The sequence below is a fragment of the Schistocerca gregaria genome, chromosome 6 (assembly GCF_023897955.1).
Source record: "Schistocerca gregaria isolate iqSchGreg1 chromosome 6, iqSchGreg1.2, whole genome shotgun sequence".
Lineage (NCBI taxonomy): Eukaryota > Metazoa > Arthropoda > Insecta > Orthoptera > Acrididae > Schistocerca > Schistocerca gregaria.
Window position 1 is genome coordinate 251,494,119 of NC_064925.1, and position 24,653 is coordinate 251,518,771.

The following is a 24,653-nucleotide window of genomic DNA, read 5'->3' on the forward strand; positions in this document are numbered from 1 at the left end:
TCGTCTGTTGACTGACAGAGACCGCCGACAGTTGAAGAGGGACGTAATGTGTAATAGGCAGACATCTATCCAGACCATCACACAGGAATTCCAAACTGCGTCAGGATCCACTGCAAGTACTACGACAGTTGCGCGGGAGGTGAGGAAAGTTGGATTTCATGGTCGAGCGGCTGCTCATAAACCGCACATCACACCGGTAAATGCTGAACGACGCCTTACTTGGTGTAAGGAGGGTAAACATTGGACGATTGAACAGTGTAAAAATGTACTGTGGAGTGATGAATCACGGTACAGTGCGGCGATCCGATGGCAAGGTGTGGGTATGGCGAATGCCAGGCGAACGTCACCTGCCAGCGTGTGTAGTGCCAACAGTAAAATTAGGAGTCTGTGATGTTATGGTGTGGTCTTGTTTTTCATGGAGGGGGCTTGCGCCCCTTGTAGTTTTGCGTGGCACTATCACAGCACAGGCCTACATTGGTGATTTAACTTCTTGCTTCCCACTGTTGAAGAGCAATTCAGGGATGGCGATTGCATCTTTCAGCACGATCGAGCACCTGTTCATAATGCACAGCCTGTGGCGTAGTGGTTACAGGACAATGACATCCATGTAATGGACTGGCCTGCACAGAGTTCTGACCTGAATCCTATAGAACACATTAGGGATGTTTTGGAACGCCGCCTTCGTGCCAGGCCTTACCAACCGACATCGATACCTCTCCTCAGTGCCGCACGCCGTGGAGAATGGGCAGCCATTGCCCAAGGAACCTTGCAACACGTGATTGAACGTATGCCTGCGTGAGTGGAAGCTATCATCTATGCAAAGGGTGAGCCAATACCATATTGAATTCCAGCATTACCGCTGGAGGACTCCACGAACTTGTAAGTCATTTTCAGCTAGGTGTCCGGATACTTTTGATAACATAGTGTATATTAATCGACGCTCAAAGCTGTCTAAATAAAAGGAACAATGCCAGTTTTATTGGCATGCAAAAAGATGAATCTGAACAAATGAAAGAATAACCTTAACCAAGAAATAATTAATTTAGTTTCAAAATTTCTATAAGAGACAGTAGCTTTCTATAGCATAGCATTTGATTACTTAGACAAATAGGCTGTTTCTTTTAATAAATATCAAGTAGTTAACTAGATGACACTATCTGAAACCCCAGATTGGGTGATGATTGCAAACACTATTCTATAACTGGCTAAAAATGGTGCGGAGATTTCAGGCAACAATTGTTTTCAAGAAAATATGTATCTGAAGAGCTTATTAGAAACTAAGCGTGACTCGAAAGAATGGAAGTCTAAACAGACTGTGGAAGAAAGGTGGATTTACTTCCTTACGGAAACCGAGAATTCTGAACGCAAATGGCAACTGCTGAAGTTATGCGAATGTGTGTATTGTATTCCCGCACACAACGCCTCTATGGAAAAAGTTTTTGGCTGATGTCGGCCCAGTGGAGTAATGAAAGAAGTCGACTGCTGCCAGAGACTGCGGAATCACTCTTATAGTGCCAGTTTAAGTGCAAGCTGACTTGCATGGAGTTTTAAAAATATGTAAAAGGGAAATACGACTTGGGAAATAAGACTTGCTGAAAAAGGTTAAACATGGCCTGCCAGCTACTAAAGCGCAACAAGTTTCATATAAGTGTGTTATAAATACAAAGTAATTATATTAAATAAATTTTATTTAATTTCTACACCCCCATTTCAGAGTATCCCGACGAGGTTCCAGCGAAATATGGCAACCCTATTAGGGCCTGAAGGTTTTCCACCCAGGCGCAAAGGAGGAAGTTACCATGGTTTCTGAGAGAATACTCTACCTAGTCTGCTGGAATGTGTGTCTTTACGAGTGTGACAAAATATGTGCTTCATGCACGATGGAGTTCCTCCCCACCTCACTGTTAATGTTAGTTGTTGTTGTTGTTGTGGTCTTCAGTCCTGAGACTGGTTTGATGCAGCTCTCCATGCTACTCTATCCTGTGCAAGCCTCTTCATCTCCCAGTACCCACTGCAACCTACATCCTTCTGAATCTGCGTAGTGTAGTCATCTCTTGGTCTCCCTCTACGATTTTTATCCTCCGTGTCCGATGTATAAACAAAGGTGGACCAATTCTTTGTCCACCACGCTCTGCTGACCTAAACCCACTAGATCTTTCTTTGTGGAGGCATTTGAATGCTCTTGTGTACGGAACCCCGGTACAAGATGTACAGAGTCTTCGTAATTCTACAGGGATTCAATACGACGCCAGCTTGATTGTTTTATCCTTGCTAGCGGAGGGCATATTGAACATTTCATTTAGGAAAGCGTTTCATACTGTGCTCATGTGTTTTTTGTTGTGTATTTCTCATGATTAATGTGATAATGAAGGGAAGTAGAGCTTGTCTTGGTTTGCAGAAGTTTTAAGAGGACCTGGTATGTTTCCTATTAGTGCGGAGACACGAAATATCTGAAAGCAGAAAGGTTTTGCAATACCTGGACAAAGAAAAGCCCACACTATGCACAAATAACAACGTAAATAGAAAAGTCATATCTGTTTAATGATAAAACTATCTTTCAATGTAGTTTTATACTTGGAAAGAAAACAAAATAGAAAGGATGAAGTAAAACAACGCAATTTATAGCCTTCTGAAGATTGTTTGGCATGTTTGTAAGTACAAATTTTTCTGAGGGGATACACGTAGGTGTTCTGAAATGTTTGAAGAAACATTTCGTATTCGTTCAGGTATCAGGAGTGTGAAGAATTTACCATATGACCTTTGTCAAGGAGATCTTCTGCGAATTTCGCTTTGACCACTAGTAAACTCTATTATCATTAGTTGTAACTGCGTTCTTGTTACTATATTTCGAATTTTTCGGGAAAAATATGGTCCCTCATAACCTCACTTTACCTTTCTGGTGCCAAGCTGCATAGCAGACAGCTCTCACAAAGAGGCAGTTTTGGAGCTGACGTGTAAATGAAAACGACCACTCGTGACAGGGGGACTCACAGCACAAGAATAAACTCGCGGGGACGCTGCAGTAGACTAACTTGTCACTAATAGCTGATGGAGACAAAAAATTTGCTCGTGCAAAATGGGCTTCATAAAAATTAGTGGTGGTGTGAACGCATCGCCACATAGGATGAAGTCTGGTTAGTAAGACACGGCAAAGTAGGGTCTTACAGCTGTGCAGTTTGTAGAACTTGAAACTAAATCTTTGGCAACCACTGTCGTCTAAGAGAGAAAGCATGAAAAATAGACAGAACGTCATTTTTGATCATTTAGAGAGGCTGTACGACGATCATGCAGGGAATGCGGTATTTATAATGGTGGAAATCGCATTTCTGCGTTGGGGAGCAGTGAAAGAAGTAAGATGGAAATGATGAGAGACGCCAAAGTATTTAAAGGCAGTCAGAACCATCTCGTAATCTTAATTTTGGAGAAAAAGTGCGTCCCGCTGCTCACATTCGCGTGCTCTTCAAGGCTGCTGCTCCTGAAAGAGACACATTGCATGCTGCAAAGTTTGGTGTATTTCAGAGTCAAAAGACACTCGGTGATTTATCATGTTTCGCTGCCAACATGCCAACTCTGTCCCACTGCAACGCATGCATCCTTTTACAAGAAAAAACTGGTGTTTTCTTTTTTTAAAATTTTCGAACGAGAGAAATAGAACAGAGTTTTTGGCCTACCGTTTCGCCTACCTTCTTCTCCCACTGCAACACGTAGGGCACGGGATGATCGCCCGGGAACTCAACGTGGCAGTTGAACACCACAGATTCTCCCAAGATGGCGGTGATGTGCACTGCATCTTGGAAGCAAAGGCCTGTGGACAAAAGTACAGTGCTTCACAACTATCCATGTAGTTCCGTGTACCTGCTTATTATTTAAAGTACAGGCGTTGTTGATCTATTCTCCGAAGACCACAGTACACTCTTCTGAATCTGAATATAATCAATGCGACATTAGCATGCTTTGGTGATGCAACATATTTCTCCACTTTTGTATTACACTACTGGCCATTAAAATTGCTACACCAAGAAGAAATGCAGATGATAAACGGGTATTTATTGGACAAATATATTATACTAGATCTGACATGTGATTACATTTTCACGCAATTTGGGTGCATAGGTCCTGAGAAATCAGTACCCAGAACAATCACCTCTGGCAGTAATAACGGCCTTGATATGCCTGGGGATTGAGTGAAACAGAGCTTGGATGGCGTGTACAGGTACAGCTGCCGTTGCAGCTTCGACACGATACCACAGTTCATCAAGAGTAGTGACTGGCGTATTCTGACGAGCCAGTTGCTCGGTGACCACTGACCAGACGTTTTCAGTTGGTGAGAGATCTGGAGAATGTGCTAGCCAGGGCAGCAGCCGAACATTTTCTGTACCCAGGAAGGCCCGTACAGGACCTGCTGAAATGTAGGTTTTCACAGGGATCGATTGAAGGGTAGAGCCATGGGTCGTAACACAGCTGAAATGTAACGTCCACTGTTCAAAGTGCCGTCAATGCGAACAAGAGGTGACCGAGGCGTGTAACCAGTGGCACCCCAACCCATAACGCCGGGTATTACGCCAGTATGGCGATGACGAATACACGCTTCCAATGTGCGTTGACCGCGATGTCGCCAAACACGGATGCGACCATCATGATGCTGTAAACAGAACCTGGATTCATCCGAAAAAATGACGTTTTGCCATTCGTGCACCCAGGTTCGTCGTTGAGTACATTATCACAGGCGCTCCTGTCTGTGATGCAGCGTCAAGGGTTACCGCAGCCATGGTCTCTGAGCTGATAGTCCATGCTGCTGCAAACGTCGTCGAACTGTTCGTGCAGATGGTCGTTGTCTTGCAAACGTCCCCATCTGTTGGCTCAGGGATCGAGACGTGGCTGCACGATCCTTTACAGCCATGCGGATAAGATGCCTGTCATCTCGACTGCTAGTGATACGAGGCCGTTGGGATCCAGCACGGAGTTCCGTATTACCCTGCTGAACCCGCAGATTCCATATTCTGCTAACAGCCATTGGATCTCGACCAACGCGAGCAGCAATGTCGCGATACGATAAACCGCAATCGCGATAGGCTACAATCCGATCTTTATCAAAGTCGGAAACGTGATAGTACTCATTTCTCCTCCTTACACGAGGCATCACAACAACGTTTCACCAGGCAACGCCGGTCAACTGCTGTTTGTATATGAGAAATCGATTGGAAACTTTCCTCATGTCAGCACGTTGTAGGTGTCGCCACCGGCGCCTACCTTGTGTGAATGCTCTGAAAAGCTAATCATTTGCATATCACAGCATCTTCTTCCTGTCGGTTAAATTTAACGTCTGTAGCTCATGATCTTCGTGGTACAGCAATTTTAATGGCCAGTAGTTTGATAATAACATGTAAGTATTGTACATAATAATATAGTTATGAATTACATGAATTACTAGCACAGCATTTACAGTCTTTCTTAACGGTTGTGGCCAGATGCTAGGTATTTAATTCCAAGTTCAGCGTCTGTCAGTGTTTCCTGTTTTTTTTTTATCGTCCTTTTGGTTGAAGATAGTCTTGAATTTATTTTAACGTAGCCTATAAGCTGTTATCCTTTACTTTCTGAATGTATACTCATTATTCTTTCTGATGGATCTCTTGTAGAGGATAGAAACAATACTTTTCCTGTTTTTTTTTTTTTTTTTTTTTCCTCTAGAGCTACATCACGTTCTTTAAACGGCCCTGGTAGAGTGCACACATTTAAGATGCTTGCTTACATATTTAAACTATGTGCCTGACGCCCGCCCTGCGGATTAGTGTAGAGGTCCGGTGTGCCGGCCAGCCTGTTAATGGTTTTTAAGGCGGTTTTCCATCTACCACGGGGAATGCGCGCTGGTTCCAATTCTTCCGCCTCAGCTACACTATGCCGGCGATTGCTGTGCAAACACCGTTTCTACTAACGCGTACACCATAATTACTTTACCACGCAAATTCTCGTCTGGGTTCGGTGTGGGTGGACTGCTGTGGCCTGTTGTGGGGTTGTGAACCACTGAAGGCTACAGCGGGTCGAATCCTCTCCATCGTTTCTAGGTCCTCGGTTTAATACAATACAACACAATGTGCCAGATCGAATCCAACCTCAGATTTCTTTTCGCGGGAGAAGCTCTAACAGTAGCTGGTTCAGTCATCCCTGTCAAACGGTAATGATACCGGTCCAAATATCAATCCAGCGCACGCTATTAATTTGCCAGAAAGGCTCAGCAGCGCATTATCTTGTAGAACGGTAAGAGATTCATCTTACTGAACGGCCATCTCGGTTGGTGGCGCACAATTCGAGTTGCAGGTTGCCTATATAATGGCTTCAGGGAAAATAATAAATTGTTTTTCAAAATTCTGTATAGTTATTAGACGAATTTAAAAATGTCAAATGCTGTCGTAAGCTACTCATTTAAAGCAATAATCTTACGTTAGAGGTTTGACACAATAATAAAAAAAACATTAAAGTTAGGAACACGGTATACGTCTTGAAGCAGTGCAATTGAGGCGCGCAAATTACCAAGATTATATTCATGTGCTATTTGAAAATCAGAGCTCTTAGCGACATCCAACAACCTTTAAACATTCAATAAAAATCTTCTCGGCTTAGAAGCCGCATAATTTCGAATAAAACACTTGAGCTTTCGACAGCTGTTGCCGCCATCGGCATCAGGAGCTGATTTCACTGAATGCCGGAGCTGGCGAAAGCGCGAGTGTTTTATTCGAAAGTGAGATGATTTTACTGGAACATGCCACCGCGAAAAACTCCGAGGACACAAACCTTTACACATAATTTCAAACTTTTACGCAAGTTTTTGTCGCTGCCAATTCTCCCCCCTGCCCCCCCCCCCCCCCCAACCATTAAAGGAGAAAAGTTTATGGCTTAATATACTTTACGCTGTTCATGCAATAAAACTTTCTTACTACCAACCTTATCCTCATTTTTTCACACAGTATCCATATATTCTGCTGAATGTACAGGTAAAATTAAGTAATTATAGGACACATACGTCGGGAGATATGACGTTATAAACGTTGAATTGCGTGCAAAGCTATATATTTCTTAACGCGTTGACTATCAGCGGGACGTATGGGTTCCACGATAGGTTATTAGACAACCAATTGGAATTTGCTGCATGTTATTTCTATGGATAACTCCCACTGGAAAAGGAATGCCTCCTTATGATTAGCAGAATTATTATATTTACAGAATGCACCTATAGGTTGTGCTGCCCTTAAGTTTCATTGTTAACCCTCGTCTCCGTATCGTCACATGGAACTGATTCGCACCTGCAATAGGCTACGCAATAAACCAGATTCGCAAAGCGAGATGCCTTCCTGGACACTCCCGTTAACTACTTGTTCTTGCGAATTGACACTTGCCTCATTACAAAAGAAGCCCATATTGGTCACCTGTAGGGTGGATTACACACTTCGAGAGGTGCGCTGTTCACTGATGTATGTCTGTCTTCAGTACGTCTTGAAGATTTGGCGAGGCGACTTCTGAAACTTTGGAGGTACTTATGAATAATACTGTACGTCCACTCTCCCTCCGACCCCAACACCCTTGGCAAACGAAACGACGCAAGTATTCGTTCCGTATAGATATTCCGAGTAAGATAGTAATTAAAATAACCATACATTAATGTTTTTGAGATGAAGTTGGTAGGAAATGCTTAATACAGAGCGCAGCCGGCCGCGGTGTCCGAGCTGTTCTAGGCGCTTCAGTCCGGAACCGCGCGACTGCTACAGTCGCAGGTTCGAATCTTGCCTCGGACATGGATGTGTGTGATGTCCTTAGGTTAGTTAGGTTTAAGTGGTTCTAAGTTCTAGGAGACTGATGACCTCAGATGTTAAGTCCCGTAGTGCTCAGAACCATTTGAACCTTTTGAACAGAGCGCAGATTACCCAGTCTACACTCATTCAGTGTTTGATACTGGCTGCACCTGGCGACTTTCAACAGACTGTAAACGTACCGCTACTTTCAAACTTTTTCCAAACTTTTTCTCGATTAGCTGCTTAATGTCAAGTATTTAACACATTAGCCCATTCGTAAAGTAATCACACCTTTGAAGCTGTTTTACACGTGTGAGTTCGATTTTTTAAAGAATCGGGTATGGCGGTTTTACTTGTTATTTTTATGTTGGCCACATACATCTACATTAACTTGAACGATTCTCCAGCCGCTAAGTGGAGCAATAACAAACACAGCGGTGTCCCACTGAAGAGGCCGCGATAAGGATCTGTGGCACGCGGCACATACGTCACGCTGCACGGATACAGTAATGCCCCTTTCTGTAATTAAGGCCGTAATTGCGTGATCCTAACATATTCTAGTGTCCTTTTATCAGCAAACCCCTTTGCCTTCCAGCAACAGTCAACTGGGAAATTAAGTCTGGCACAGAGAAAGAACGAGGCAAAAATTTAAAGAAAAGCTGCTCAATCGGTAAAACGTTTGTCTAGTCAGCAAGTAAGCTGACTGACGGTACTTTGAGCGGCCAAAAAGTCATAGGAAGGCATTGGAAGTGATTGCAAAATATGAACTTTCACGGCATACTTATAAAAATATTCTGGGCTATTATATCGTGGTCGGATGGATTTGCTGTTGAAACGCAACGTTTCGTCTCTTTCTGTGGAGACATCTTTACGGAGGGTTGTAGCTTTTTAGGCAGTCCGATGCACTCTGGCTCACACTGAATCGAGGCGGAGGTGAAACTAATATAAAGTCTTCCAGTAACAGGAACTAGGTTCACTGCTGGGATACTTGTAGAGAATATGTGTGTGTGTGTGTGTGTGTGTGTGTGTGTGTGTGCGCGCGCGCGCGCGCGTTTTGCGTATTGAACTGGGGACCTAGAAACGACGAAGAGGCTCCGTCCTGCTGTAACCCTAAGTGGGTCACAACCCCACAACAGGCCACAGCAGCCCACCAACCCCACCCCGACCCACACCGAACCCAGGGTTATTGTGTGGTTCAGCCCCTAGTTAACCCCCCCCCCCCTTCTCCACCCCTCTTCTCCACCGCCCTCGGGAACGTCTGATAACAGACGAGTGTAACCCCAAATGTGTGCGTGGTCGAGTAATTATGGTGTACACATACGTGGAAACAGTGTTTGCCGACATTGTGTTACTGAGGCGGAATAAGGGAAACCAGCCCGCGTTCGCCGAGTCAGATGGAAAACCGCCTTAAAAACCATACACAGGCTGGCCGGCACGCCTTCCCACTCTGGAAGCAGCGTGTTAGACGGCGCGTCTAGCAAGGCGGGGGACTCTTGGAGTACTGCAAATTTATCGATACATCATCTCGTTTTCCTATTGGATGATATAAAGTCTTCCATATTTGATTCAGTTTCACAGTACACAGAACATCGTTTCATCACACTGTGTTCTGATTACAACTTATTGTGTGTTTTGTACACTTTGAATTACATTGTATATATGTTGCCCGTATTATCTTTGTTTTTGCCTGCATACGTAATATTGGGTGGAGTATACGTATATGATACCATTTTTGGTTTTGTTGCGCAGAAAACGGAAGCTGGTTCCGTTGCATAGTATTCTGTGGTTTCATGTGTACGTTCCTGTTTACAAATTCGTGTGAGAACTGCTCGATTTAAGTGCACTATAAGTATATTGCTCATATTCTATTTTGTTTTTGTTTGAATCCATTTTTTATATTTTCTCACACTTAATGGAGAACTCCATGTCAGCCGTTTTTGCCAGAATTGGTATTCAACTTTATCGTATCTTGCCAAGGAAAGCGTATGTGATTGTGTTTTGAATGGTGTTCTTCTTGTCACTGAGTACGCTTTGTAGTATCAGTGGCAATATTCAGAGTTATTGTACCAGGTTTCTGCTACAATGTATTGCTCGCAGTATCTGTTAATAACATTTAAAGACATTTGCATTACAACTGTTCCATTTCTGGAATTTGCAGGGGAGACTGCGCTGATCACTGACACTACAAAGCATACTCATTGGCAAGAAGCAACACCATTCATAGGGGAGTTACGTACGCATTCTGTCACAGGATGTAATAAAGTTGAATACGGATTCTGACAAAAATATCAACATCGAGTTTCCCATTAAGTGTGAGTAAAATACGAAAATTGGATGCGCAAAGAAAAACAATAGAATATAAGAAATATACTTACAATGCACTTAAATCGAGCAGTTCGCACAAGGATTCGTAAGCAAGTACACATACATGAGTGCTCAGAATACCATGCGACGAGACCAGCTACTGTTTTATGTGAAACAAATCCAAATATCGAATCATTTGCTCTACAACATAATACGGATGTGAGCAGTATACAAACAGAATACAGAACATATTTACAGTTCAACTCTAAGAGTGCAATACACTCAAGAACTTGTAATGACGAACACAATGTGATGAAACCAAGTTCGGTGTAATGTGATGTCAGATGATTTTTAGGTTTCAACATGTGCCGAAGCGCAAAGAAGAGAGCCGCGTTCGCCACGGAAAACTCAATTGGCAGACGTTGCAAGAGAGGTGTTATACATTACGGAGAGTTTTACTGCTCAAACTTCAAGGGAACACATCCGTGAAGAGAAGGAGACACATTATTTCCTCCCGCATGCATCTCACGTTATGACGACGACGAGAAAATTGGAGAAACACAGAGGCTTACCGACAATCATTCTTCCAATTCAACGTTCGCGTGATCAACAGGCTGGGGGGGGAGTAGTTAGTGGTACCAGAAGTACCCGCCGCCACGCACCGTCAGGTGGCTTGCGGAGTACTGAGGTAGATGTGTCCGCAGGCGATATAACATCAGTTTGTCGAACACTTGGTTATCCTGTGCGTCTGTTTACGCGTGTGGAAGCATTATCTCTACGATATACACTCCTGGAAATGGAAAAAAGAACACATTGACACCGGTGTTTCAGACCCACCATACTTGCTCCGGACACTGCGAGAGGGCTGTACAAGCAATGATCACACGCACGGCACAGCGGACACACCAGGAACTGCGGTGTTGACCGTCGAATGGCGCTAGCTGCGCAGCATTTGTGCACCGCCGCCGTCAGTGTCAGCCAGTTTGCCGTGGCATACGGAGCTCCATCGCAGTCTTTAACACTGGTAGCATGCCGCGACAGCGTGGACGTGAACCGTATGTGCATTGACGGACTTTGAGCGAGGGCGTATAGTGGGCATGCGGGAGGCCGGGTGGACGTACCGCCGAATTGCTCAACACGTGGGGCGTGAGGTCTCCACAGTACATCGATGTTGTCGCCAGTGGTCGGCGGAAGGTGCACGTGCCCGTCGACCTGGGACCAGACCGCAGCGACGCACGGATGCACGCCAAGACCGTAGGATCCTACGCAGTGCCGTAGGGGACCGCACCGCAACTTCCAAGCAAATTAGGGACACTGTTGCTCCTGGGGTATCGGCGAGGACCATTCGCAACCCTCTCCATGAAGCTGGGCTACGGTCCCGCACACCGTTAGGCCGTCTTCCGCTCACGCCCCAACATCGTACACCTCTGGTGATCGTCGAGGGGACACTGAATAGTGCACGGTACATCCAAACCGTCATCGAACCCATCGTTCTACCATTCCTAGACCGCAAGGGAACTTGCTGTTCCAACAGGACAATGCACGTCCGCATGTATCCCGTGCCACCCAACGTGCTCTACAAGGTGTAAGTCAACTACCCTGGCCAGCAAGATCTCCGGATCTGTCCCCCATTGAGCATGTTTGGGACTGGATGAAGCGTCGTCTCACGCGGTCTGCACGTCCAGCACGAACACTGGTCCAACTGAGGCGCCAGGTGGAAATGGCATGGCAAGCCGTTCCACAGGACTACATCCAGCATCTCTACGATCGTCTCCATAGGAGAATAGCAGCCTGCACTGCTGCGAAAGGTGGATATACACTGTACTAGTGCCGACATTGTGCATGCTCTGTTGCCTGTGTCTATGTGCCTGTGGTTCTGTCAGTGTGATCATGTGATGTATCTGACCCCAGGAATGTGTCAATAAAGTTTCCCCTTTCTGGGACAATGAATTCACGGTGTTCTTATTTCAATTTCCAGGAGTGTAGATATATCGATTCTAAAATATGTGGCGGCATGCTAAAAGCCTGGGAGATTATGTGCCCAGCGATTCTAGGTGCGAGACTGCTACGGTCGCAGCTTCGAATCCTGCCTCGGGCTTGGATGTGTGTGATGTCCTTAGGTTAGTTAGGTTTAAGTAGTTCTAAGTTCTAGGGGGCTGATGACCTCAGATGTTAAGCCCCACAGTGCTCAGAGCTATTTGAACAGATATCCTGTGGATAAACTTCTACGAATGATTTCACGATAATTTCGACAAGCAAAAGATTAATTCACTGACACGTGCAATATATTAAGGACATGGCACAGGTGCCATTTCTGATCATACAGTGTGGTTCAGGTGTCCCTGCCGATGCCGTTTTATGCAGCCCACACTATGTCTGTATCAGGGACAGTATCCAGACAGGGGGAGCTATGTAATCGTTATAAGTTCCTCTCAGAGCTTTGGGTGACGGTTAGCAAACGGAATCATACTGTAAAAAATGCAAATGGGTATTGTCAATGAGATACATGGTATTTTTGGACCAAGATATATTTCACTTCTGCCTTGCTTATCCAAGTGGCTCCAATCTTTCTTGGCTTAATTAGTGGTGAAGTCACACATGTTTTCGATGTCTCTGTGAGTTTATTCCGTTTCTAGTGATTAATCTTTCGTAAGTGATTCAGAAAAGTTGGCTCATAAAGTGTGATTCACCATTGGAAACAACAAAATTAACTGGAGATATCAAAATGGGTAGGCGAAAGTCACAACGTTCCAGTATGTAACCCAATAAAAATATTGAGATATGACTCGCTGCATTAACGTATTGAAGAAATTTCCTAACCAGAATTTGTACAACAGGTCTAAGACGTCTTTGTATTCTTTACCAGTTATCGTGCGACATTTTGACAGTTTGTTATACATCTCTAGAGGAAAGTAGCCAAGAATATCGTTCTGGCATGTAGGGTTGCGTAAATCGACATCGGTAGGGGCAGCCGAGTCACTCAGTATATTTATCGTCTTCGATAAGTATGGCAGAAGTGAGATACATCTTGGTCCAAAAATATCATATAAACTAATGGGCAATCCTCACTTTTATTTTTTACAGTATGATTCCGTTTGCTAACAGTCGCCCAAAGCTCTGAGAGGGAACTTGTGTCTATTAAGTGGCTGCCGCCTGTCTGGATAACGTTCCCGGTACAGGCGTAGTGCGTGTTGCATGAAACGGCATCAGTAGAGGCAGCCGACTCAGTCCTTATACGAGGGTTGGAACTTTAATAGTGGCAAATATTTATTTACAGCTCGAAAAAACAGATACGTGTTTCAAGGTTTTACTGACCTTCAAAGTAGCCACCACGTGTCATCACTTCTATCTCTAAGCTGGTCGTGGTTGTGTTCCAAAAATGAACAGCATAGAGACAGAAGTGATGACTCTTTCTGCAGGGCCTGATCATCATTTTGCAGGACAATGTTCAAGCACGTACAGTGCAAGCTGTTACTGATTTGTTCGACTGATGGGACTGGTAAGTTCTGTATCACCAACTGCAATCCCCTGCCTTAAGCCCTCGTGAGTTCAACTCGATTTCTAAACTGAAGGAAACACTTCTACATCTACATCTACATCCATACTCCGCAAGCCACCTGACGCTGTGTGGCGGAGGGTACCTTGAGTACCTCTATCGGTTCTCCCTTCTATTCCAGTCTCGTATTGTTCGTGGAAAGGAGGATTGTCGGTATGCTTCTGTGTGGGCTCTGATCTCTCTGATTTTATCCTCATGGCCTCTTCGCGAGATATACGTAGGAGGGAGCAATATACTGATTGAGTCTTCGGTGAAGGTATGTTCTCGAAACTTCAACAAAAGCCCGTACCGAGCTACTAATCGTCTCTCCTGCAGTCTTCCACTGGAGTTTATCTATCATCTCCGTAACGCTTTCGCGATTACTAAATGATCCTGTAACGAAGCGCGCTGCTCTCCGTTGGATCTTCTCTATCTCTTCTTTCAACCCTATCTGGTACGCATCCCACACTGCTGAGCAGTATTCAAGCAGTGGGCGAACAAGCTTACTGTAAACTACTTCCTTTGTTTTCGGACTGCATTTCCTTAGGACTCTTCCAATGAATCTCAGTCTAGCATCTGCTTTACCGACGATTAACTTTATATGATCATTCCATTTTAAATCACTCCTAATGCGCACTCCCAGATAATTTCACGGCATTCGCTTCAGAACTGCTACAAATTCGTCTGGCAATAGACCGCGCCTCTCCAACTGTCAACACAACTGGCACTGCTAAGAGTATCCTACGAGTTCCACATCGCTGGCAACGGGTTATACACAATGCTGGTGACTACTTTGAAGGTCATTAAAACTTTGTAACATGTATATCTTTTGAACGAGCTGTAAATAAATAGTTTCCACTATTAAAGTTCGAACACTCGTACAACAGCCGAACTTACAGGCTTAGCTAGCTTCTGCATTTATCTAAAAGCACGCATTTCACGTCGTGTTTACACATTTTTATCCAACACCTGTATGAATAATTTTGAAATTTTGGAATCATAACGGTCGGGATTCGCTACGTTGTACCTTGGTGAAACCATTCAATTTTTCCAGGCTTGATATTCAAAACACATGAGCTTTTGCACTACATTAGACTGTCCACTATGTGGAGCTCTGTTCACCTCCTAACCGTGTATCCGCAAGTGTGTAATACGCGTGTGTTACAGGGTGTTTCACAATGCTTCAATATTTCAAATTTGATTGACATACAATCTAATCGCGAAACTTAGTTGAACATTTTACACAAGGTACAAAATTTATTCAAATTTACTTATGAGATATTACATTGGACAAATGCCGACCATTCGAGGCTACACAATACTCGTGGCGTTTCACCCAGTTTTTGAACACATGGAAATTTCGTCGTGAATTCGATCCTGTAACTGTTGCAAGCTTCTCGGAGGGTTGGAGTACACTCTCGCCTTCAGATAACCCCATGGGTAAAAGTCTGGCACCGTTAAATCAGGCGAGCGAGGCGACCATTCGACTCAAGCGCGTTTGGAAACTATGCAGTTGCCGAAAGCTTCACAGAAAACTTGAAAGGTCTTGTTGGATATGTGGCGTGTCGCACCGACTTGCTGGAACGTTTTTGTCACGAAGTCCGGAACCGCGCTACTGCTACGGTCGTAGGTTCGAATCCTGCCTCGGGCATGGATGTGTGTGATGTCCTTAGGGTAGTTAGATTTAAGTAGTTCTAAGTTCTAGGGGACTGATGACCTCAGATGTTAAGCCATTTCGTCACGAACGACGAGGGCTTGTCTGTAAGCTGCTATTCACACGTTCGATGTTATCGGGGGTGTAGACGGTTTTCTGAGAGCCTGTTGACTTCCGATTCGATGCACTGGCGACTCCACGGAAGTTTCTTACTCAATTCAATATTCAGTATTCTGAACATGTCTGCGCTTCAGCAGATCAGTAAATGAATCCAAAGCAGATAACCATTTACAACAAAAGGTGGTTTTCTTCAAATTTTGACCATGGTTTCGACGGTTGTAGACCCGTTTCTTTATTATTTGGCGTTTTTCCAATTCGAAATTTTAGTTACATGTATTTCTGAAGAAGACGGGTTTACGTCCGTCGAAACCGTCATCAAAGATTGAGTTAAACCGCCCTTTTGTTGCAAGGTCTTGGCTGCTTTGGATTGATGACAGTTCAGTATTGTTTCACGGATGGAAAAATTGAAATGAGTGTTTGGTGTCATTGGCCGGGAGGCCTCTTGCGGGACAGGTGCGGCCTCCTTGGTGCAGATCTTATTACAATTGACGCCACACTAGGCGACCTGCGCGCCGGATTGACATGAAATGTTGATGAAGACGACACAACACCCAGTCCCTGAGCGGAGAAAAATCTCCGATCCAGCCGGGAATCGAACCCGAGCCCATAGGACGGCAATCCGTCGCGCTGACACTCAGCTATAGGGGCGGACGTTCGAGGAATAAGGAATTGGATATCGCGGCTGACTCTTGAAATGCTTACGAAAAGCACGTTGCACGAGCACGACAGATTCGCCGTAACGAAAACAGCACTCCACCGTGAACACACGATGTTGCATCGACGAGTGCGACATGATTGCTGACCGGGATATGGGATGGACATTGGCACTCCGCATTACTAATAGTCGCCGCCGCTGTATCTTGTTTTTAGCCGCGCGTTATTCAATTCTGAAATTGTCAAAACATGTGTAACACCTTGTATAAGGGACGCTCTTTCATTCCGTTGCGTTTTGTCTCTGCGGTACTGTTGCAGCTATTAAAGTTGAAATCCCCTCGTACACAGGTGGATGCCTAATATTTCGTGAGGTGAGCTCAGCTGTCAGCGTGTACACCAGGGCTGCCATCAGGAGACTGAATGCGCGCATCCCGCTCAGACTTGACGCTGGGTCCTACTTGTTTGGTTTGCCCTATCCCGGCGGAGTGCGGGTGCGGTGCGGTGCTACGCGGTCGATGCTTGGTTCGCGTCTCCGTCCCGTTTGCGTACCTCTCCCCACTCTCTCCTCCCTCCCTGCACCCTCTCCTCCATCCCCTCCCCTCCCCCGCCACCCCTCACGACTGTCGGCTGACCCGGTGACCTTTCCGCGGTCGGCGCTCCATTATGCACGAGGCACGCTGCGCCGCGCCGAGCGGAGACTGCCGGCTGGTATCGAGCGCCGGCTGCTGGCACACTTACCCACACTAAACACCTGTGCCACGCACCGCTGCTCCCGCTACTGTTGCCTCCCTCCTTGAGTCTGGCCAAGTACGGCTCAGTTTTCGGGAGACACCGAGCCTTGTGGTGGTAGTGTGATGGAAGGATAGCTCTAACAGAGAAGGGCGGCACGAAAGGTCACATGTTTTACAGCGAGGACTTTTACCACCAGTTATGTTAATTGCTGTTGAATCTTCCGCGTTGTATGGTCTGCTTCTTCTTCTTTCAACATGATCTAGGCCAGGGATGGGCCAGGGGTCACCAAGAATTGGGCTCACGAGCCGTGCCTTGGCTCTCGTGCCATACCGCTCAGTGAGACTGCACATTCCTCTCAAACCAGTGGCACGCTGACGGGGAAGGGGGGCAAAAAATGGGTCAAATGGCTCTGAACACTATGGGACAACTTCTGAGGTCATCAGTCCCCTAGAACTTAGAACTACTTAAACCTAACTAAGACATCACACACATCCATGCCCGAGGCAGGATTCGAACCTGCGTCATTGAAAACTGTAGCTTCTAGAACCGCTCGGCCAGGGGGGAGGGGGGGTAAACGACGAACGCGCAATCGCAATGAAGTTGTACTGCGTACGACTTGCTTTCATACCAGGGGGGTTACCCAAAACTAACGGAAATTGGGCTGCAATGGAGAGGGGCAGTGGGGGGAACCAACTGTTCGACCAGGTGTACGTTACCGTCACGCCACCGGAGTCAGTGTGCGAAGTTGTGTCGCTGTGAGTGCGTCGGTTCTTCCGTGAGAATTAAAAAACAATGGATTAAGTGACCTAGACTAATCTAGTTTAACACTGTTTATTTTTAAGTAACATTTTTCTATGTATGTTTGTATCTATGTATTAACGCTTGAAAATGAACAGAACATGTTCGAAACGCATTGCATTATGTTAGATTAAGCATAAAATAAAACAAAAAGTGACTGGTAGCAGAAACTTGAAATAAATAAGTCTCCTGTGAGAGTTTCTTTTAGTAAAACGTGATATCAGATTGTCGAGAACAACGCGCGACTGTGAAATTTTGTTTCCTGTTGGGGAAATCGGCCGCGGAAACCATTGTAATGCTTAAGGCTGCTTATGGGGATGCTGCCCAAAGTAAAGCTAGTGGTTATCACCTTTTAAAAATGGAGAAATGCCAATTGAAGACCAACCCCATTCAGAACACCCCTCAACGTCACGAAGTGACGGAAACGTCAGCAAAATCAATACCATCGGTCGTGAAGAGTGAGATATTGGGAATATCATGGAATTCGGTTCAGATGATTTTATCAAGAGATCTACACATGAGAGCAGTTCGAGAGTAGCCGAGCGGTCTGGGGCGCTTCAGTCATGCACCGTGCGGCTGGTCTCGGCGGAGGTTCGAGTCCTCCCTCGGGCATGGGTGTGTGTGTTTGTCCTTATGATAATTTAGGTTAAGTAGGGTGTAAGCTTAGGGACTGATGACTTTAACAGTTAAGTCTCGTAAGTTTTCACACACATTTGATTTGATTTTACACTTGAGATAGGTTGCAGCCAAATTTGTCCCTCGCCTTCTCACAGACGAGCAAAAGACTTCGGGCATGTCCTGAGTTTCAAAATCAGCTCAAAGAGCACCCTCAATTTTTTTTGAAGGTGATGAATCGTGGTGAGATGGATACGACCCCGAAACAAAGCAGCGACAAGTGGCTATCCTCGTCCCCCCCCCCCCCCCCCCAAAAAAAAAGCCCGCCAAATGAGGTCAAACATCAAGACAATGCTCATTTGTTTCTGCGATTGCAGAGGTGTTGTACACACGGACTTCGTCCATCCAGGTCAATCTGTCAACTAGGAGTTCTATCTGGAGGTTTTGAAAAGATTGAGGGAGAGTATCCGGAAGAAAAGAGCAGATCTCTGGCGCGCAGGCGACTGATTTTCCCTTCGTGACAACGCGCCTGCGCACACCACCCTCTCCGTAAAGCAGTTTTTGACCAAAAATGGCATGACATAGATTGTTCAGCCTCACTACTCACCTGATCTAGCCCCCTGTGATTTCTTTTTGTTCCCCAGAATCAAAAGGGACATGGAAGGAAAGCATTTTGCCATTGTCGAAGAATTAAAACAAAAGTCGCTGGAAGACATAACGAATATTCCAATAAGTGAATTTAAAAATTGTTTTGAAGAATGGAATGTCCGTCCGACGAAGGGAGTTGAGGTCAATGGAGATTACTTTGAAGCTGATCAAAATTTGGTGTAAAAATGTTAAGAAATAAAGACGTTATGATGAATTTTCCGGTTTTTTTTGTCCCCCCCGATATTGATCAGCAAGACAGGTCACGAACGAAACAAATTTTCAGTACTACTTAATTATTTTTTGTTCCCCGAAGACATAATGTAATTTTTATCTGGTACAAACAATCGGCATACAGAAACACACAATTTCACAGATTTCCGTTCTCGAGTGCCCACTTAATAGCGACCTACTTAGTTTCATAACACAAAAAAAAGCCTTTCAGAGACAGGTTCTGTTTGTAATATTTTATCTCGGTTCAAAACTCATTATGGAGATATGGAAACTCTCTCTAAGGAATACAATGTAAACGCCCTGGACAATTTTAATGTAAAAGGATTTGCCTTTAAAATAGGAAATACATTAGAGATTAATCAATTACATCTGTACATGCACAGGGGCACTTTCAACTGAAATGGCAAACGGCCACGAAAACATTTCGAAAACAAACATAGGATTGGCAGTGTCCTCAAAAACCTTTAGAAAATGATTCATTCAAGGTCACAATGAATCCTTCAAACCTCACATTTTTTTTACATCTCTAGGCTTAAGGAACTGGAGTGTGTTTTTTTGTCAGAATTTGACCCTTACAAAATGCGATTTTCTTTTTAAATGCATCCGTATCAAGCCATAAGTTGTTTCTCATGCTATGGTGTCTTACTACGTGCACAGTGCAGTCAAGTCCACTTAAAATACGAGGTCTACAATCCTTTTTGGTCGTACTAATTTTCGTTCACCCGCTCTCTTTCCTTCATAACTTCAACGATGGTGGGTCGAAAAATCATTCTAGGCACGCCTCTTGACTTAACCAACGTACTTCACAGTAACAAATAAAGTCTCCATACTCTTCGTTCAATCGATAGTTGTTGTAACAGACAGTGGAATAACGCGTACGTATTCAGAAACTCAGCTCAATTCCTTAACGTACGCCATGCCTTCAAATTTAGCAGGGTGCTTATTGATGTACACAATGAATCCCGTCCGTCGATCGTTGTAATTTCTTGCTCTTTCATTGTCTACGTGGTGTTTTATGGTGTTTCAAAGCAAATTTGTAGTATACGTAGGTTACACCACTGCACAATACAGGCTGAAAATTCTCATCCCTCTCTTCTGTCATTCACGTTTATTTTTAAAGTTTTATGAGGATAGATGGCTAGACTGACTCTTTTTTTGTGCAATCAGCAACTAGACCTGTGAATGTCCATCTCACCACGAACAAACAGTGAAGTGTAAACAGCCCCGACACACGATTCTGTCGAAACACGCCGTTCTGTATTGATAAATGAAATTTCGCGCTGTACCGAGTGCTTCAGGTAAAGTAAGAACAAAGCTAAGACAGGCCGAGTCTTGGCCCGTTCGCGACCGCACGCCATGCGCGCTTGCTGTTTGACACGCTGTTATCAGCTCTGATCTAGGCCATAGTCCTGCTCAGTCTCCTGAGTATTCAGCCACCTTTTTCTTGATCTTCCTACAGAACTTGTACCTGAAGGTCTCAAATTTAAGGCTTGTTTTGGTAGTGTTGAATCGGCTATTCTTTGTAAAAGAATTGCCATTTAGACATGATCTTCTCACTATGGCTCTGCTCTTCTGTCTTCATTTCTTAGTCTGTCTAACCTTGTACAGCCTTTAACTCTTAGAAATTTCATTTATCCCTCTTGGATTCTACTTTCTTGCTTTTTAATAGTTGTCAAGTTTTACTTCCAAACAGCAATGTGGGTGTAGCCATTGCTTTATCAAACTTGATTTTTGTCTCTTTTTCTCACTGTACGATTTTATTTCTCAAGCTTCCATTGATTGTTCCGCATACCATTTGACTTTTTTTCGGTTTGTTGTCAATTTTGAGATCATTCTGGTAGCTTGTGACATTTCCCAGGTAACTGAAGCGGCTAACTTGTTCATGGGTTTTGTTTCCTGTTCTGCTCTTAGTCTTCAGTGGTTTTATCCTTCTGAAAGCCATCACTTTTGTTTGTGGATTGGATAGATGCTTTTATTATATGCTTTGGAAATTTCGTTCAATCTACAGATGAATCTCGGCAACGTTGTATAGTTGCAGTATCGTCTGAAACAAGCGTCCTATTAAAAATAAAATAAATTAAAAATTATTTCAGGTGATGATCTAAACCCTGGATCAATTTGTTGCTTCAAGGGATCTGTCTGACATCTACCTTTCCCGGAATTCAACTGATTTGGTCGCTCCATACGCATGCTCCAAGATAATAAATGTATGTCACTGTTTACAGTGATTGTGTTGCAATAGTGTGATTCTATACTAAGGTGTTTCCGCGTATTTATGCGCAACATTTTAAATTTATTTTTGAAGGTCAACTGCCAGTCCCTGCAATAAGCATCAATCCTCTGCAGGTCCTCCAACATTTCGCCGCAATTTTCTAGCGCTGCGACTTCTCTTTCTACAGCACCATAGTCCGCCCACATGTTCATGTGGCTTACGGCGCTCTCCACTACGTCATGTTTATATATTGTGACAAATAATGGTCCTACAACAATCAGCTGGCGTGTGCCTGCAGTTACGAGAGGCGTTCAAAAAGCAATGCAACACATTTTGTTCTCGGCCAACTCCGGTTAAGAAATGCGAAATTTTTTGTGGGATATTGTGAGGTGTTCCCGCTTCAGCTCCTGTAGCAATATAAAGCACACCAGTGGCAAGACGCAGTCAATGCCTTCACTGCGCGATAACAACGGTGAAACCACTGATGACAGTGCCAGTAAAGCAGAGTTATCAAACACGATTTTCCGAAACTCCTTCACCAAAGAAGAGGAAGTAAATATTCCTGAATTCTAATCAAGAACAACTGTCAAGATGAGAAACATGGGAATAGATATACTCGGTGTCGCAAAGCAGCTTAAATCAATTAATAAAAGAAAGGCTATCGGTCCACATTGTATACCAGTCAGGTTCCTCTCAGAGTATGCTAATACAATAGCTCCATATTTAGCAATTTTACACAATCGCTCGCTCACAGAAAAATCCGTACCTAAAAACTGCGAAATTGCTCAAGTCACACCAATACCCAAAAAGGGAAGTAGGAGTAATCCGTTGAATTACAGGCCCATATCACTAACGTCGATTTGCAGTAGGGTTTTGGAACATATACTGTATTCGAACATTATGAATTACCTCGAAGAAAACGATTTATTGACACGTAGTCAGCAGGGATTGAGAAAATATCGTTCTTGCGAAACACGACTAGCCCTTTATACTCATGAAGTAATGAGTGCTATGGACAGGGGATGTGAAATTGAGTCCATAGTTTTAGATTTCCAGAAGGCTTTCGACACCGTTCCTCACAAGCGTCTTCTAACCAAATTGCGTGCCTATGGAAAATCGCCTCAGTTGTGCCACTGGATTCCTGATTTCCTGTTAGAAAGCTCACAGTTCGTAATAATAGACGGAAAGTCATCAAGTAAAACAGAAATAATATCCGACGTTCCCCAAGGAAGTGTTATAGGCCCTCTATTGTTCCTGATCTATATTAACGACATGGGAGACAATATATAAGCGTCTTAGACTGTTTGCAGATGATGCTGGCATTTACCGTCTTGTAAATTAATCAGATGACCAAAACGAATTGCAAAATGATTTGGATAAGGTATCTGCAAGGTGCGAAAAGTGACAATTGACCCTGAATGTGAAGTTATTCACATGAGTACTAAAAGAAATCCGCTAAATTTCAATTACATGATAAGTCACAGAAATCTGAAGGCTTTAAATTCGACTAAATACTTAGGGATAAATTTACAAATACCCTAAATTGAAACAATCACATAGATAATGTTGTGGGTAGAGCCAACCAAAGATTGCGATACACTGGCAGAACACTTAGAAGGTGCAAAAGGTCTACTGAAGAGACTGCTTACACCACGCTTGACCGCTCCATTCTGGACTATTGCTGGGCGGTGTGGGATCCGCATCAGATGGGATTGGCAGATGACATCGAAAAAGTACAAAGAAGGGTAGCTCGTTTTGTATTATTGCGAAGTAGGGAAGATAGTGCCACAGGTGTGATACGTGAATTGGAGTGGCTGTCATTAAAACAAAAGCGTTTTTCGTTGCGACGGGATCTTCTCATGAAATTTCATTGACCAGTTTTCTCCTCCGATTGCAAAAACATTCTATTGGCACCACCTACATAGGGAGAAATGATTATCGCGACTAAACAAGAGAAATCAGGGCTCGTACAGAAAATTTAAGTGCTCGTTTTTCCCGCGCGCCGTCCGAGAGTGGAACGGTAGAGAGACAGCTTGAAGGTGGTACATTGAACCCTGTGCCATGCACTTTATTGTGAATAGCAGAGTAATCACGTAGATGTAGAAGCGCCGGTAGGTGGCGGTGCTACACGTAGCCTTTAAAATGACGTCTGTAACAGGTCAGTTCCGCAGAGAGCTGTCATTGAATTTGTTTTGGCGGAAAACCAGAGCATCGCGATTCCAGAATATGTACGGAGACCTGGAAGTGAACAAAAGCACGGAGAATCGTTGGACGAGGCATCTGTCAGCATCGCAACAAGGCCCCACAAACCTGCCCGACTTCCTACATATCGGCCGACCGCACACAGCTGTGACTTCCAGTGTTGGAACGTGCAGACACTACTCTCATTCGAGATGATCATTGCCACCAAAATGCAAACTGACTTTTCTTTCTCTATGACAAAGCAGGGCCCCACACAAGCCTGCGCACCCCAGATGAACTCACTAAACTTCATTGCACTGTTCTTCCTCATCTTCTCTACCGCACGGATCTCACACCTTCCGACTCCCATCTGCTTGGCCCAACGTAGAATGTACTCTGCGGAAAGCAATTCGTGGATGATTGGGAGGTTATTGATGCAGTAAGACGTCGGCTCAGACGTCGGTCAGTAGAGTGGTACCACGCGGGCATACAGGCCCTTCCAGTAAGGCGGCGTAAGGCCTTCGCATTGAAAGGAGATTATGTTGAAAAGTACGGTTTTGTAGCCAAAATGTAGGGAATAAAACTGTGTATTGGAATCCTGAGTAAAACCAATCCACTAAAAAAATGTGTTCTATTACTTATTGAACGCCCTCGTACTTTTACGTCTGAAGACTTCTCTCCGTTAAGGACAACGTGCTCTGTTTTGTTTGCTAGGAACTCTTCCGTTCAATCACTAAGCTGGTCTAATATTCCGAACGCTTGTATTTCGTTCTTAATGCAACAGTGCGGATTTCTATTCATGAAGAAAGTCTACCGAACGTGAAGGAGCAAGGAAGGGAGAGAGTACAGCATCATCTGACACTGAAGCGTGTGAGAAAAACGAAAGAAGGAAGTAAGGAAGGAAGAAAGATTAGCGTTTAATTTCACATAGACGACGAGGTCATATGAGACGCCTCATTGGGGAATGAAGTTCCCCGTTCTCGTTTAGAGGAATAATTTCGGCATTTACCATAAGCGATTTCTACATCTACGTGACTACTCTGCAATTAACATTTTAGTACTTGGCAGAGGGTTCACAAAAACACTAGTAAACTGCCTAGTAAGCAGGAGAACCGGGTTTGAATCACGGCCTGGCACAAATTTTCTACCCTCCCCACTGATTTCAATCAACGTCCGCTCCTAGCC

The 24,653-nt window shown here is 44.3% G+C and overlaps 1 protein-coding gene across 15 annotated transcripts in view; it reads right to left on the minus strand.

Moving 5' to 3' along the window:
• The window catches only part of LOC126277885 (protein turtle-like), a 798,080-nt gene that overhangs the window by 199,072 nt on the left and 574,355 nt on the right, over positions 1–24,653 (minus strand). For 11 of the 15 annotated variants that reach the window (XM_049977435.1, XM_049977434.1, XM_049977430.1 and 8 more), the window contains one exon: positions 3,672–3,805. In XM_049977435.1, coding sequence (XP_049833392.1) covers positions 3,672–3,805 — 134 coding nt within the window. The remainder of the gene's footprint in view (positions 1–3,671; positions 3,806–24,653) is intronic. The other 4 variants (XM_049977425.1, XM_049977433.1, XM_049977436.1 and 1 more) reach the window with 1 other exon arrangement.